Below are 15,723 nucleotides of genomic sequence, written 5' to 3'. Positions count from 1 at the left end.
CGGGAAGGCATGTGAAGTAAACTTATTTAAGAAAGAAAAGACTAAGTTACTGAAGATTCATTTATTTCAATGGGTAACTTGTGCCAAGGCTTACAAGCAAGAGTTTTCAAGAGGAAGCAATTTTATTGTGCCAGAATCTCGAATCTGCTTACTGAACAGAATAAATATCTGTTCAAATCATATTAAAAATTTACTAACTTTTTTTTTATTATTTTTGATATTATCTTTTAAGGGTATAATTTTGTATTTTTTTAAAGTTTTCGAATTTTTTCATTTAATTCTTATTATGTGATCACTAGGATATAAAAATCTGATGTGAACACCCCATGACTTCTACGACTTATTAAATTATACACACTTTTCGCTGAACTTTATTTATTTCCTTGAATTTCATTACAGATATATTTCTCATTCAATTAATTCAGTTTTCTCTTCACGTCAAAGCAAAAATAAGTAAAAACTCAAAAAATCTTCACATTTCAATTAGTAAATTACAGAAAAGCCTAAAACACCAAATACAGTTAAACACAGGTAAAAAAAAAAAAAAAAAATTTTTTTTGCAATTAAAATTACAGTTTTTACCCAAAAACAAGCAATTCGCCAACGGGCAAAAAGAGAACAGTTCTGTTGCACAAAAATGTAAAGTTAACTTTTGGTTGCACTGTGCAAAAAGCCACTGAAGTTAGGAAGTTAGTGCACCAAATGACGTAATTCACTATACTACTTAAGAGTTTCAAATGTAAACAAACAGCCGCCACGTTTAGGCCTAGCCGCCACTCAGAATTTTAAATCGTTGATAATTCTACAACTAGTACATGCAGATTAACAAAAGGTATAAGAACCTTAACCGGAGATAAGAACGATATAACTCAATCCCTTTTAAAGCAAAAAATTCACAGTTTACTAACATATAAGAACAAAAAACACAGAGCTTATCGAGCCAGGTTTAAGGGTGGGTATATACTATATATATGTAATAATAAAATTCCTTAGTCAAGAATACACTTAAAATTCTAACTGTATGTTCTTTTCATTTTTAATGGCGACGGTCTCTTATTTGAAAGTACGTGGAATTAAATCCACAGCCCCGTAGTCAAGTTGTTTTTCCCGCCTTTTCTACACGTACAGTTATAGAATGTTCTGGAGATATTTAAAGCGAACTGGAATGGCTGACGAGGCTGACGTCATTTCTTGGAAGCTCCGCCTTTCCAGAGGCTATAAAAGGACTCGCAAAGGAATATCGGGGTCTTCTCTTTAATGTAAGGATGCAGTAAACTTCATACAATAAGTTATTAGTAATTCTTTTTTATTTACTCCGGAAATATGATTTTTGTAACTGCTATTTCTCCTGACCAATAATAAATGGATCCTGTTTTTTAAATTTATAGTCTGATAATTTAAGCTACGACTACATTCCGGACAAAAGCTGGTACATCACATATATGTGGGATGGCATCGTTCATTATAATCGGATGACGCGACAAGCTGTGAGAATAAATCTTTGACTTTTCCGATGATAGAAGTCAGACGATTCCGCCATTAAGACGATGACGCGATTAAAAGATGTTTGCATATTAAAGACTATTCCTTCTCTTCATCTGTAAATAATCTCATCTATTTCCTTCTACGTATGTAATTACTTTGTAGTTTGTTGCAACTATTTATGTTTCATTATTTATTTATGTTTCATTAAATATTCAAGTTATTTGTAAATCGGACTAGTTTATTAGCCCCTAGACAGCCACATAAGAAGTAAGTTTACAAACATCATATTCCTAGACAGTAAATACCGATTCTACAGATTTGGGCGCTCGTGCCGCGATGAGCCTAGGAAGAAGCATTATGAATATTACAAAATAAGAGAAGTTAGTTTTGTTTCGATTATTTCCACATTGTTACTTCTAAAAATAGTGTTCTATGATACTGTGAATTAAGATGAATACCTTAAATTCTATTCCTAGAATTTCAAATTCTTTAAAGACTGGGCCTACTAAGTCAATTAAACTTTTACATCAAACTGTGTTTGGAACGTTAGGTGATCGAAAAAATAGAGCTAGATTGCGTAACTTTTGTGGTTTTCCATCTGATTTTAATATTGAAGAAACAAAACAAAAATTACTTAAAACTCTTACTGCAAATGATTTTATTTCTGTGTGTAATTTGTTACATCTTAATTATGATTCAAATCCTGATAAAAACTGTGATTTAATATTGAATAGTCTTTGTGATTTTAAGCTTTTAAAATCCGAAAGTGATGACGATGATGAGTTATCTGAAAAGTGTTTATGATTCTGATAAAAATGATGATATTAATTCTGTTCGGTCCGAATCACCTCCCATAAATAACTCAGTGAATGAAAACATTATAATGCCTAGCAATATTTCCTTACATTTTCGTGATATTTTAGAAACTGTTTCTGAATTTAATGACACTGATACATATCCAGTTGAATCCTTCATTGGTGATTTAGAAGAATCTTTTAAATTATTTAAGTTATCGGAATTACAGAAAATTGTGTTTGCTAAAAAATTGCTTACTGGTTCTGCTAAAGTATTTATTAGGTCTTTGAGAGGTATAATATTATGGGACAAATTAAAAGAAAATCTTTTATCTGAATTTGGTTCTAAAATAAACAGTGCACAACTTCATAATTTATTACAGAAACGACACTTAAAACCTGGTGAATCACTTTCCGAATATTTAATTGCCATGCGTGAAATAGCCAGTCGCGGTTCTGTTGATGATTCATCAATTCTTGATTATGTAATCAATGGGATACCAGATCAGAGTAGTAACAAAATTATTTTGTATGGGTGTAAAAATATTTCTGAATTCAAAGAAAAATTAAAAATATATGAGAAAATTCGTGTTCCAGATACGAAGAATAAGGGTTATTCAAGTACTAAAACACGCGCTATACCTAGTAAGATTAAAGAGCCAAGGTGTTATAATTGCGGAAGTTTAGGTCATAAGTCTAATTTTTGTAACAATAAGAGTAAAGGATTTAAGTGTTTTAAATTCAATTTATTTGGACACAAAGCCGCAGATTGCTCCAAAGCATCATTTAAAAATATCCAAGGGGCCAAAGCTGTTACTCTAATAACTCAGACTTGTCAGAAAAAAATGCATAAAACTGTTAATTTGGGTAATTTGCAAATTGATCCTTTAATAGGTACTGGTAGTCAAGTAACGTTAATCAGAGAAGATATACATAAGAAGATAGGTTCTTCTGAACTTAAGTCGGCAGAGCTACAGTTAACGGAATTTGGCAACAAACCTATAGAGAGATTTGAAGGTGAATTCCAAATTGATGGTTCTTCATTTAGATTAAATATTTGTTTTATCGCAGAAAACAAGAAATCTGAGAATGATTCTGAAGAGCAAAAAAAAATGCTTATTGCAATGGAAATGGTTCTGAAGAAGGATATGGAAAAGTTGTTAATTATGCTGTTTTACTTCCAAAACCAGAAACTGATCCTGTTAGTATAGTTCCTGCTACAGTACAGAATGTGATCAAACTGGACACTTCATCTACAATCAAAGCAAGTGGCATTCATTCCCTTATTGTGAATTCTGATGATGTCCCGAGTGACGTTTCTGTAGATGTTAAGATGATGAGAAAAGATGGCTGAAATAAACCTTTTAAGACGACTTTTCCCTCAATAGTAACTAAAAATCTTTTTTTTTTTTTTTTTTTTTAAATTTTATTTTTCAGATCCCTAGATGTAGACAGTGGTGCTACGAGAATGCGAGGCCGCATTCCATCAGGATGGACGAGCAGTTGTGGGATGGCATCGTTCATTATAATCGGATGACGCGACAAGCTGTGAGAATAAATCTTTGACTTTTCCGATGATAGAAGTCAGACGATTCCGCCATTAAGAGGATGACGCGATTAAAAGATGTTTGCATATTAAAGACTATTCCTTCTCTTCATCTGTAAATAATCTCATCTATTTCCTTCTACGTATGTAATTACTTTGTAGTTTGTTGCAACTATTCATGTTTCATTAAATATTCAAGTTATTTTTAAATCGGACTAGTTTATTAGCCCCTAGACAGCCACATAAGAAGTAAGTTTACAAACATCATATTCCTAGACAGTAAATACCTATTCTACATATATATATATATAATTACAAAACAATGTTTTTAAAAAACAAAATATAAATATGCCTGGTACATTCGCGCTTTAAGCTGCAGAATATTATCATTAAAGACATAAAGTAAGAAATTTAGAACTAATGTTTCACAAAGACGAAAATTTTGAAATTTATAATAAGTAAATTTCAATTATTAGTATTGATAAATGCAACAAAGAATTTAATAAATGTAAAAACGATTGTAATTAAAATACTCTTATAATTAAAATTAAAATTAATAATAATGAACTATTAAAATTAAAATACATTGAAATGGCTCATCGCCTAATTCTGGATACAGAAAAGCAAGGATTTTTGTAGAAGAGAGATTTCAACTGATTTCAATGTTCCTTTCCCCTGATGACGTAGCATTGAAGTTGATTGAATTACTCTTCTGTTATGTTCTTTTTCCTTTTAATTTCTGTGGAGATTTTTTTCCCTTTTTTTTCGGGGGGGGGATTGGTATATTGATGGTGTGTGTGTGTGTGTGATTATGGCAAAGCCTCGGGGGCTATCTGCCTAAGGGAAGGGATGCATCCGTGGAGGACTTTCTAAGGGAACTGGCTCGTATACACGTTACACATGGAGAAACTACGAAAACGCCCATGCAGCCAGCCCGTTCTCGGGATTCAAACCTCGAACCGAACTACCAGTGTTCAGCGACTTTACCGCTCGGCCGCTGGTGGGTGGTGTGTTGATTGTTTAAGAGTTTTGGTTTTTACATTTATTAAATTCTTTGTTCCATTTATTAGATTATTTGAAATTTATTAATTATGAATTTCGAAATTTTTCGTCTTTGTGAAGCATTACTTCTAAATTTCCGTCTAAATTTCTTACTTTATGTCTTATATATATATGAGTGGCGCACCGCTTGCAACAAAAAATGGAAGGCGTGCAATTACATGTTTTAGTAATCACATATACAAAATTTTAACATTCTACGCTAATGGTCTTCAGTTACGCGAGATGTATACCTACGTACGTACGTAGAGACGTCACGAAAAAAAAAGACCTCTTTTTGAATCAATTTTAAATCCATTTTGGAAAAAATAGCCCTTTATTCTCTCCGTACGTACAAATGTTACGAAAAAAAAAGAGTTCAAATTGGTTCAAGGGCGGTCAAAAAAGGAATATTTTCGTTGAAATATGATACTCGAAATTTTTCGCGATTACAATACTTCCTTTACTTCGCACAAAGAATCAAAAGTAGAGAAAAACATTAGGATTTCTAGTAGAACGTGAGGTTTTTAGGAGCTCTATAGCGTTTTCCTTGATAGGAATATTTTAAAAAATTTTGTTAGAAAGCCAATATTTTATTTATAACTGAAATTTAAATTATTTACATGCTTAAACTTTTTTCTAAGTATTCATACCTGTAAACTTTAGGAAAATTTGGTGCTATATAAAATGGCCCTTCGTTCAAGTTGCTTAATAACCTGAAAGAGGAAAGTCATTAAATAATATATTCAATTTATTTAGTTTAAGTTACTTAATCACTTTAAACTATATTAAAAAAATCTTGGTAATGTATCATATTTGCTGAATTTCAATGTCTTTATCCTATATTTTAATTTGTTATAGTTATTGTATTTTTCTTTTTAAAGTTTGTTTAGTGTTTCTGTTCCTCTTTCTCCCCCGCTCAGGTTTGAAAATATTCATATTTTGCAGAATTCTTGTTTGCTGATCACTCAATTCTGATATTCTTTGCACTAATTAAAGCGATTTCTATTTTCTTGTGAAGATAATGAACCACATACTTGGCTTCCTTGCATAAAAGACTTTTTCCATTAAGCCTGGGCAGTTATTTCCAGATATGGATCTTAAAAGCATTTTTTATTTGTTCACGAGCTTTTCCAGGCCTGTTTACAACGGTTCCAGAGTTCTGAAATTTTTCCCATAGCATAAAGGTCTGTCTTGAAATATTCACACATCTCACTGCCTCCGTGATGTCTGTCCTGCTTCTAAACGGGCGATGATTGTAACTCCCATATTTTTCCGAATTATATTTTGGAGCCATAACAAACCGTTTTAAATCTACACGGAAATCAAACGCTTTACTGTAGAAAGATATTCAGACATCACTTTACGGAAAACGCTTGTTTCACCTTCAGAATACGTAGTGCTTTGATTTGCATATTAGAATTGTTTCATCACTTTTGATTAGATAATGCTAAATATTTCATAGAATATCATTATTTTTGAGTATGCAAAGATAAAGCTTGACATGAGTATATATTACAAAAAATGCAATTCGCTGTAGCTTCTAATTTTAAAATAAGCATTCATATATACAAGGCGCAACCCAGACCGGAAAATGGTCTCTTACTGACTGCCGTACCGAAGGTCCCGGATTCGAATTCCGGAGAAGATAGGGATCTAAATTGTCTGTCCCTTCATAGAAGGCAACGGCAACCAACCTGTTATGTGCCTACAATGATAAAGTAAATTCCTAACATTAACTTTGTTGAGGGCTTCAAGCACTTTTCCCTTGATAAGTTCTGTTTGCAGCTTTGAACAGAGAAGATTAACCATGTTTTTATATGTACAATTTTTCTGTTTTTATGTAGGTTGGACAGGTTTTTCCGCATACCTTTTTTTAGTTAATTGTACAGTTTTCTAATGTATGTAGATTGGATAGGTTTTTTTTCGCATACATTTTTTGATTTAACTTTGATTTACATAATATAACATTGTTTTGCATGCAATATTAGGAATTAAATAGGTGGTTCAAATGTTCGTTAAGTCCCTAACTAGATTTCTAACCTCTCCTTTTTTTTTTTTTTTTTTTTTTTTTGTAAATCTTTTTAAAAACTTTGCAGCTCAACGCGCAATTTTGACCGACTAGGTCTCACGCTTTTGTGATTTACTACTTTTTACTTCCTTGTACGAAGTAAAAAGGAAGTATTGTAATCGCAAAAAGTTTCAGGAAGCATATTTCAACGAAAATATCCATTTTGACCACTATCGAATGCAATTTAACGATGTTTTTGCGTAGTATCTGTACGTAAGGACAGAATAAAAGACTCGTTTCCTCCAAAAAAATTATAAAACTGCTTTAAAATTAATTCCGAAGAGAATTTTTCGTGGCGTCTGTACGAACGTATGTACACTGCTCAAAAAAAAAAAAAAAAAAAAAAATGGGACAGTCCTATATCTCCCGATCTACTGGGCCGATTGACAAAATTCAAATTGCGTTCTTCATGTCTCGAAAGCGCGACTTAGGATATATATTAGATTTATATATAGCACTATTCTAACATAGGTATTTTGACACAAAATCGGACTTTTTCTGAAATAACATACCAATTTTTTTACATATTTCGATTCTACGACTCAAATTACGCCTAAATATGAAATTTTGTAAAATTTGGAGCGAAATTTACGGAGAAATTCACAAATTTATGTTGGCACTTTTTTGTCAGTTTGCGCCAAGAATACTTCACTTGGCTAACTTCTTAATATATGGCAACCCAGTTTCCTTAGGAAAAAAAGTCACCATCGTTCCTTTTTTCCAAATAATATTCTTTATATTATATTTTTAATTATAACTTATTTTTTTAAGTAATTTTTTTCTTTTTCGAATTTCATATTAATTGTTTAAGTTGCACTTTTTTTTTTTTTTTTTTTTTCGAATAACTGTTTTAAAAATTTCTATTTACCTATTCGAACTGCGTAAATAAAGGTGCAGCTTTATTTTTTTTTCAAATAGTTTTCTTTATATATATTTTTCGTCATAGCTATTATTTTAGGTCATTTTTAAATTTTTATACTTTTATTTTAATCGTTTGTGTTGCATTGTCTCTTCAGATAATTGTTTTAAAATTTTCTATTTATTCCTTCGAACTGAGCATTTTAAATATATTTATTAATATCAATCTTCCAGAATTTGATTTTATTTATTTGAACTACGTTTTTTTCGGAAGAATACTTTGTAACCCAGACTACGATGCGTTTGAAAACTGCATACGATATTAAAAGAGAAAATACAGTAAAGCACAGTTTTACACGCCTTTCAATGTTCCGTTCAGAAAAAATATATATAAATAAGAGAGATGTATAACCGATATTTTAACTTGGGATGACTTGCATACACTGCTTTAAACAGTTTTATCATTGTGCCCATTGCTTTACACAATTTTATCCTACATTTGGTTTCTTAAAATGTTATTCATATTTTAGTCAAATATTTTATTTTTGAAATCGCAAGAATCAAATATCATAAGATTGAAAAGTTTTAAATTAAAAAAAATACGAATACTAAATTTTACGAAAATATTTATTTTTCTTCTCTGTTTCTTTAAGCATTCTGAAAGTATATTGAAAAGTATCCAACTTTTCGAAACATTTTGGTCTCATGTGTAACGCGTATGACAACTGGTTTCCCTTAGAAAGTTCTTCACGAAGTATTTCGTCAGAGCCTTTATCAGTCTTTAGAGGCTAAACATTTTGAAACTATGAGATGAAAGAAAAGACTGGTTTCATCAAAAGGTTTTGGTTTATTTTATTATGAAAAAGCACACTACGGCTATCTGCCTAAGGGGAGGGATGCCTTCGTGGAGGACTTTCTAAGGGAAACTGGCTCGCATACACGTTACACATGGGGAAAACCACGAAAACGCTCATGCAGCCAGCCCGTTCGCGGGATTTGAACCTCGGACCGAACTACCAGTGTTCAGCGACTTTACCGCTCGGCCGCTGTTTCATCAGGAAGGGAAAAAAAACATCTTTAGGTGACATCCACATACATCACTGGATAAACTCCTGAATCTTCAAATAATTCGACTGAGTAAATCATGGGATTCACCATTTATGATACGATATGATGTTCTATAATGTAATTTACACAACCATATAGTTTAAAACCAGTCGCTCTTCACTTTAATCTGCAATGATATCGTTTTGTCTTTTCTGTTAACACATGGTTAATTGATGGTATTTGCTGGTGTACTCGTCCAAGTGTTTTCTCTTTGAACACTTAAATTCTTTGAAGTATCCTGAAAGTATATTCGAAAGCGTCCAACTTTTTGAACATCTTGGTACGTCTGACAGCCAAATTTCCCTGCAAATTTTTGCTTACTTTTCTCCCTAATTTTCTTCTTTCCTTCTACAGTTATTTTCAGTGCTCACACAAGAAAATTAAGATTTTTCGACTGCTAGACTTCCATACATTTTGCATTCTTGTCAATTTTTTAAAATATCAATTATATGAATTGCGTTTCAGCTAAAGACAGCTTTTCATTTTCTAGTCATTTTAGCTATAAATAAAGTTTAAAGCGAAGTCCAAAGGATAAATGTTTTAATTAAAAGATTTTTGCTAAATGACAAAGAAATAAAACAGTCCAGCAGGGTTTATTCTGTACCACAGAGTGACCCGATTCTTATATCGGCTGAAACAATCTAAATCATATTAAAGATCATGTTTTTTTATACAATCTATAACGCGAGAGAAAAATTAGCTTCTTAAAACATGCTTTCTAAGAGAATTAATATAAAAATTTATATTTATATATATATTTTTTAAAGTTGGGACTTGAACCAAACTGTCAGACTTTTAAAGCTTATTTTACATGGTGGTTATTATTAAAGTTCCACTTTGAAATGGTCATAAAAGGAAAACTACCGGACCAAATGTTATCAAACTTGGGAATCGTGTAAAGGAGGTTATGAGAATTTAATTTCGGCGGAAAAAAAGAGTTCAAAAACTCACCATCAGGGGAAAAATGGCGCTGTATACAATATTGTTAAATGAAATAAGACACGAAAACATCTGTTTAAAATGTGTTTAATATTTTCCGAAACGTCTTACAAAGCATGTTCAATGTAGCGTCCAGCATTTTCCGAAAGCAAGTTAAATCATGTTACTGCATTCTCAAGAGCAGCTCTTAGCATATCAGGTTTGGTTTTGGTTTGGTTTATTAGATTACGGCAAAGCACTCGAGGGCTATCTGCCTCAAGGAAGGGATGCCTTCGTGGAGGACTTTTTAAGGGAAACTGGCTCGTATACACGTTACACATAGCATATCAGGAGGAATGTTACAGTGTATCACATTTTTCATTTCTGCCAAATTGTTTAGATTAAACACCATAAACAGTGCTTTTGAGACAAAAGTCACAGAGGTTGATGTCTGGTGGGAAGAGGGGAAGTGTTGGCCTATAAGACGTTCATTCGTGAAATGTTGCCTAAGTAACTATGCGACGCTCTTCAGGTGGTGCCCAGCCCTGCATAAAAATCGTAGTATCTAAAATGCCACGTTACTGCAGTTCATGTGTCACGAAACATTTTAATATTGGCTCTAAGTGAGCTGCAATCGCAGTGGTCCAGCTGTCGACTGCTCTTCAGAAAAAATGGTTCAGTTATAAAACTAGCTGTCATTCAACAGTAAACGGTGTGAAATGACTGTTATGCAGTCGAATGCAGTAGGAGAATGCAATGGAACTAGATAGATAACATGAGAGATTTTTTTGGCCCAAATCGATTAAAAGCGTTTTGAATCAGTATCTTCATGTTTTAGTACCGAATTCAGGCTTAAAAAATTACAAATTGGCGATCTGTAAGAAAACGATTTCCAGATTGTACGCACTTGTGAGAGTGATTTGCGATCTCACATTTTCTAATCGCTAATTCGTGGTTTTCACGGACGAAATTCTCACTTACAGGGATGGCGCACTCGACATTTATCGAATTTAACGTCTTTAAATGGTAATTTGCCTACTTCAAAGTTTCTTAAGGGTATACAACATATTAAACCCGTTTAACAAAAGGTTAAGTTAGATTCCGACCCATATTTCGTTTAACAATATTGCATACAGCGCCATTTCCCCCCTGGTGGTGAGTAGTTTTCCTTTTATGACCGTTTCAATGTGGAACTTTAATTATAACCACTCTTTATATTATTAAATTTTAATTTGAAGCTATGCGTTATATGTATACCATGCGTAAAATTTTCGCTTTTATGGAAAAATAAAAAATCGAAGCAAATATACTTAGTATAATGGACCAAAACTGAAAACATTTCCCCTCCCTCCGAAAATAAAATATTGAAATTTCGAACTTGTATTTACTGGGTTATCGAAATATTCAATTTGACTTATCTTCTAAGTCCTAGTTCCGACAACAATTCCGTCAAAAATTCCGAATTACTTAAGCTAAAGTAAAAGATTTAGTATATATTCACTGTATGTTAATAAAGTAATCAGAGTGTAATAAAAATAGATTATAGAATTTACGCTGATGTAACTTTTTGTCTGACTGCACAGCATGTAATGGAAGAGAGGGTTTGTAGAGATCTGTTTTTGACATGCCTCTAAAAGTAGATGTCATATTAATTTTGTCTCTTCAATGGCAAAAAACTTTCCTTTGAGAGGCAACTTTAGTTTTTGAGAAAGAAAAAAAAATCACAAGAAGACAAATTTGAAGAACATGCAGGACGATTGAATATACATACTTATTTTCCGAACACAAGCGGTTCTCCGACTGGTTATTGAATAATGAAAAGATGCATTGTCATGCAATACAAAACATTTGGAATACATTTTCTGGCTGAATATTGTAAGATTAAAAGTCATCTGCTTAATTCACATCCATTTACAAGTCAACTACTCGGGCAATTGCAGAATCGTTTTGATCCTGAGCTTGTAAGACAAACCTAATATCACTGGATTTAAACACTTCTTTAATCTTCCGAGAATGTTCCTTCTTTAGCTCATATTCCAAGAATATTAAGTGAATACAATCATTGCCAAAGAAATTGAATATTCATTTGCACTACGGCTTGGTAGTTTACTAACGAGTTAACAAAACTTAAATTCTGCTTTTTGTGTCAAAGAATACAACAATATTTTAAATATTTACAAATAAAATATTAAATTGGAGATTTAAATGGAGCCTCATCCGTCGCCTAGCATTTGAAAAAGAAAAGATTGTTAAATACTAATTGTTTGCTGCTCAGTCTAACCCAGGCTGCATGGTTGGTTTTCGTAGTTTTTTAGGTTCTCTTTACAAAGATTCTCTATGAAAGCATCTTAATCAAATAGCTCCCATGTTCTTTCTATGTTCAAATAACCAACTAACCTAGTTTAAGCTCGATTTCCAGGTGAAGTTACTAGTAAAATCCGAATACTCATTAAAAATCATGTAGCTAGCCAATCGGGAGTAACATGAAAGATACGGAACTAATAATTGAAATGTTGTTACGTTACGCTGTTTCTTAACTTAGATGGTCATTCCTTAATTAAATAGCCCACCAACGGCCGAGCGGTAAAGACGCTGAACACTGGTAGTTCAGTTCGAGTTTCGAATCCCGCGAACAGGCTGGCCGCATGGGCGGTTTCGTGGTTTTCCCCATGTGTAACGTGTATACGGGCCAGTTTCTCTTAGAAAGTCCTCCACGAAGGCATCCCTCCCTTTAGGCAGATAGCCCTCGTGTGCTTTGCCATAATTAAATAATCCAATCCAATCCTTAATTAAATATAATTGATTTGTAAATTCTACTAAAACTGACGGTAAGAATTGAAGTGGAAATAAGTAATATGGTGTGCAATCTTGATTAATATAAAATTAAAAATATTTGCATAGAAAAATGTTTGCATTCAGACAGAAAGTTTTTTGAAATATTTGCAATTACTTTATAAGAAGGATTTATTAATAACCGCAATAATTACTTATTATATTACTGATGATTAGGATTCAGTTCTTGACAATTACATTCTAAATTAGAATTTTAAGGATATAATGAAAATACGCTACGCACAAAAATACATTTTAGGAAAAAAAATGAGTTGCTTTTTTAGGTTTTAAAACTTCTTAAATTCATTTAGTAAACATCGTATCCTCGTTGTTTATTGAATCCAGAATGTTGGTGTCGTTTATATAATTATTCTTACTTGTCCACAGAATCTGCTGACTTATCCAGCCATTAAGTAGCTGCAGATCATTTCTACATAACCATTGAACTTCCATTAGTTCAGTCTCTAGAGGGTTGTATGTTTATATCATAATTTGACTTTTATAAAAAATGATTATTCTAAATATTATGTTTCTATAAAAATATATTGTGCTTTAAAAATATGGATAATAGTATCAGCCGCTCTTTCAGCCACTTCAAAAGCAACAGTTTGTTTAGAAATAAATTATGCAGTTAATGTCATAAAATTCAAATAAATATCAGACGAAAATTCTCAGTTTTAGACAATTCGATTTAAACGAAGTAAAGTAGCAGACGATAAAACGCCGAAGGCAAAAATTTACTCTTTCAAAAACTTACTCTTAATTTTTTTAAAAAAAGAAAAGATACGAGAGAAATTTTAAAAAAAATAGTTAAAAATTTGAATAATATCATCTATAATTTAAAAAAAATAGCCTTTCATATAGTATTAATAAATATTTATTAAGCATCATTGAGGGAAAAAATGTCATATAATTAATTCTCCGTAAAATTTTACTTGAAGTTTAAGGTTAAAAATAGCTGTGGCAATTCAGTGTAACAAAAATCCATAGACCACATTTGGCGTTATTATCGCTCAAAAAAAAAGGTGCCAAATTTCAAAACGCGAAATTATGTAAATTCGTGTATATCTTAGAAAATTTTGAATAAAAAAGTCTAATTTTTTGCAGATATGCTTAAAAATACACCTACTTTAAGATGATGGCAAAAATTTATAGGTTATAATTGAAAATTTTTTTCGAAAAATTTATAAAAATTATTTAAAAATAGAAATTTAAAAAATAAAACGCAAAAAATGGGTAAATTTTATTTGGAATGAACCAAAATTTCGAAATGTGAGAGAAAAAATCAAAAAGGTTTAGTAAAAAAAGAGATATTAATAAATATTTGCCAAATTCAATTAACATTGAAGAGCTAAAATTTTGAGAGCTAATATTTTAAAAACTATTCGTACGATTTTTACAAAACTTATTATTCTGGCATAATTTGAGTCGTAGAATCGAAATATGTAAAAAAATTGGTATGTTATTTCAGAAAAAGTCCGATTTTGTATCAAAATACCTATGTTAGAATAGTACTATATATAAATCTAATATATATCCTAAGTCGCGCCTTCGAGACATGAAAAACGTAGTTTGAATTTTGTCAATCGGCCCAGTAGAACGGGAGATATAGCACTGTCTCATTTTTTTTTTTTTTTTTTTTGAGCAGTGTACGTACGTATCTCGTATAACTCAAAAACGAGTAGCCTCAGAACGTTGAAATTTTGTATATAGGACTGCTATAACATGTATATGTGCACCTCGTATTTTGGTTGCTATCGGCCGCACCAAACGTATATAAATATATTTATATATATATCCACTCTGTTACCCGGCTCAGTGACCTCAGTTTCTTTACTCTTATATGTTTGTAAATTGTACATTTTTTGCTTTAAAAAAGATTAAAATATGTTGTTTTTATCTTCCGGTTAAGGTTTTTATGCCTTTAGTAAATCTGTATGCCATATTTTTAGAATTATCAACAATTTTAAAGTTGTTTAAGTGCCGCTAAGCCTTTTTTTTATGTCGGCCATTGATTGTTTACATTTGAAACAGCAGACTAGTGGATTTGTTGCCAGTCTAGAGAAACTTAGCCTCGCAACAACAAAGATAACGCCTTCATTTATTATTGCCAATTAAATCATGCTTAATCCTTTCTGGAATTTTTTCGAGGAAATAAGTGTTTAAGATTTACTTCGTAATTTTTAATATAGATATTTTCATTTTTTATGTATTTTTGCCTTCTCGCGAAGTGAGAGCTGAATTAATTGAATGAGAAATACTCAATCGTCTGTGAAAACCTGTTTCTTTTTTGTTTTGTTTGCTTAATTTCTTTTATACATCATTCTAGCTATATTATAGTATTTGAATAGAACATGTGGCAACGATTAGATGATTCTATTCTTTAAATGATATGAATGAAATATAATACTCTTAAGTGAATCTAGCGCCAGAGTGTCGCTATGATAAACAAATACTAGAGTGAATTTTAAAGAATGCATTTATTATATTGTGGTTTATGCGCTGTCGGCGAAGTAGACTTAATTCAATCCAATAAGTTCAAACGAAATGCAAGAAAAAATGCGTATAATTTAATATTCCGTACAAGGAAGTCATGTGGTGTACACATCAGATTTTTTTACTATACATATAATTATTATTGTTGTTATCATTGTTATATTGTTCAGTTTTAGATTTGAATGAAAGATCAATATTACATATCAAATTTTCATGCATACTTGAGTACTTAAGTTATTAAAAATATAATTGACCTGCACGTTAAAGACATCTTAATTTCTTTTCAGTTTGGTTGGTCACTTAAAATACTGTTGGGGTAAAAGTACTACTAGTAGCCGAGTGCTTCAAACTGCTAAATACTGGTATTTCGACTCGGATCGAAGCCATGTGAACAGGCTGATTGCTTGGGTGTTTTACCTGGTTTTTCTCAAAGTGTAACATAAATGAAAGCCAGTTTACCTTAAAATGACCTCCACAAAAGCAACTTTCGTCTAGGTAGATAGCCTCTGTGTGCTTTAGTGTATTCATGAAACCTAATCCGACACTGTTTCGGTAAAATTTACAAATCAACGTTTTTC

General features: G+C 31.7%; 1 protein-coding gene across 4 annotated transcripts in view; it reads right to left on the bottom strand.

The window, feature by feature from the left end:
* The window catches only part of LOC118194674 (serine/threonine-protein kinase haspin homolog), a 239,099-nt gene that overhangs the window by 133,635 nt on the left and 89,741 nt on the right, over positions 1-15,723 (bottom strand). For 3 of the 4 annotated variants that reach the window (XM_085813698.1, XM_085813696.1, XM_085813699.1), the window contains one exon: positions 5,517-5,579. The exons of the other annotated variant lie outside the window; for it this stretch is intronic. In XM_085813698.1, coding sequence (XP_085669824.1) covers positions 5,517-5,579 — 63 coding nt within the window. The remainder of the gene's footprint in view (positions 1-5,516; positions 5,580-15,723) is intronic. 4 annotated transcript variants of the gene reach the window in all.

This window comes from Stegodyphus dumicola, chromosome 3, assembly GCF_044657685.1.
Source record: "Stegodyphus dumicola isolate Sdum_Otavi_A_Nest chromosome 3, ASM4465768v1".
Classification (NCBI taxonomy): Eukaryota; Metazoa; Arthropoda; class Arachnida; order Araneae; family Eresidae; genus Stegodyphus; species Stegodyphus dumicola.
The sequence above is the reverse complement of the archived record's forward strand: the minus strand, read 5'-3'. Positions and strand labels throughout refer to the sequence as shown.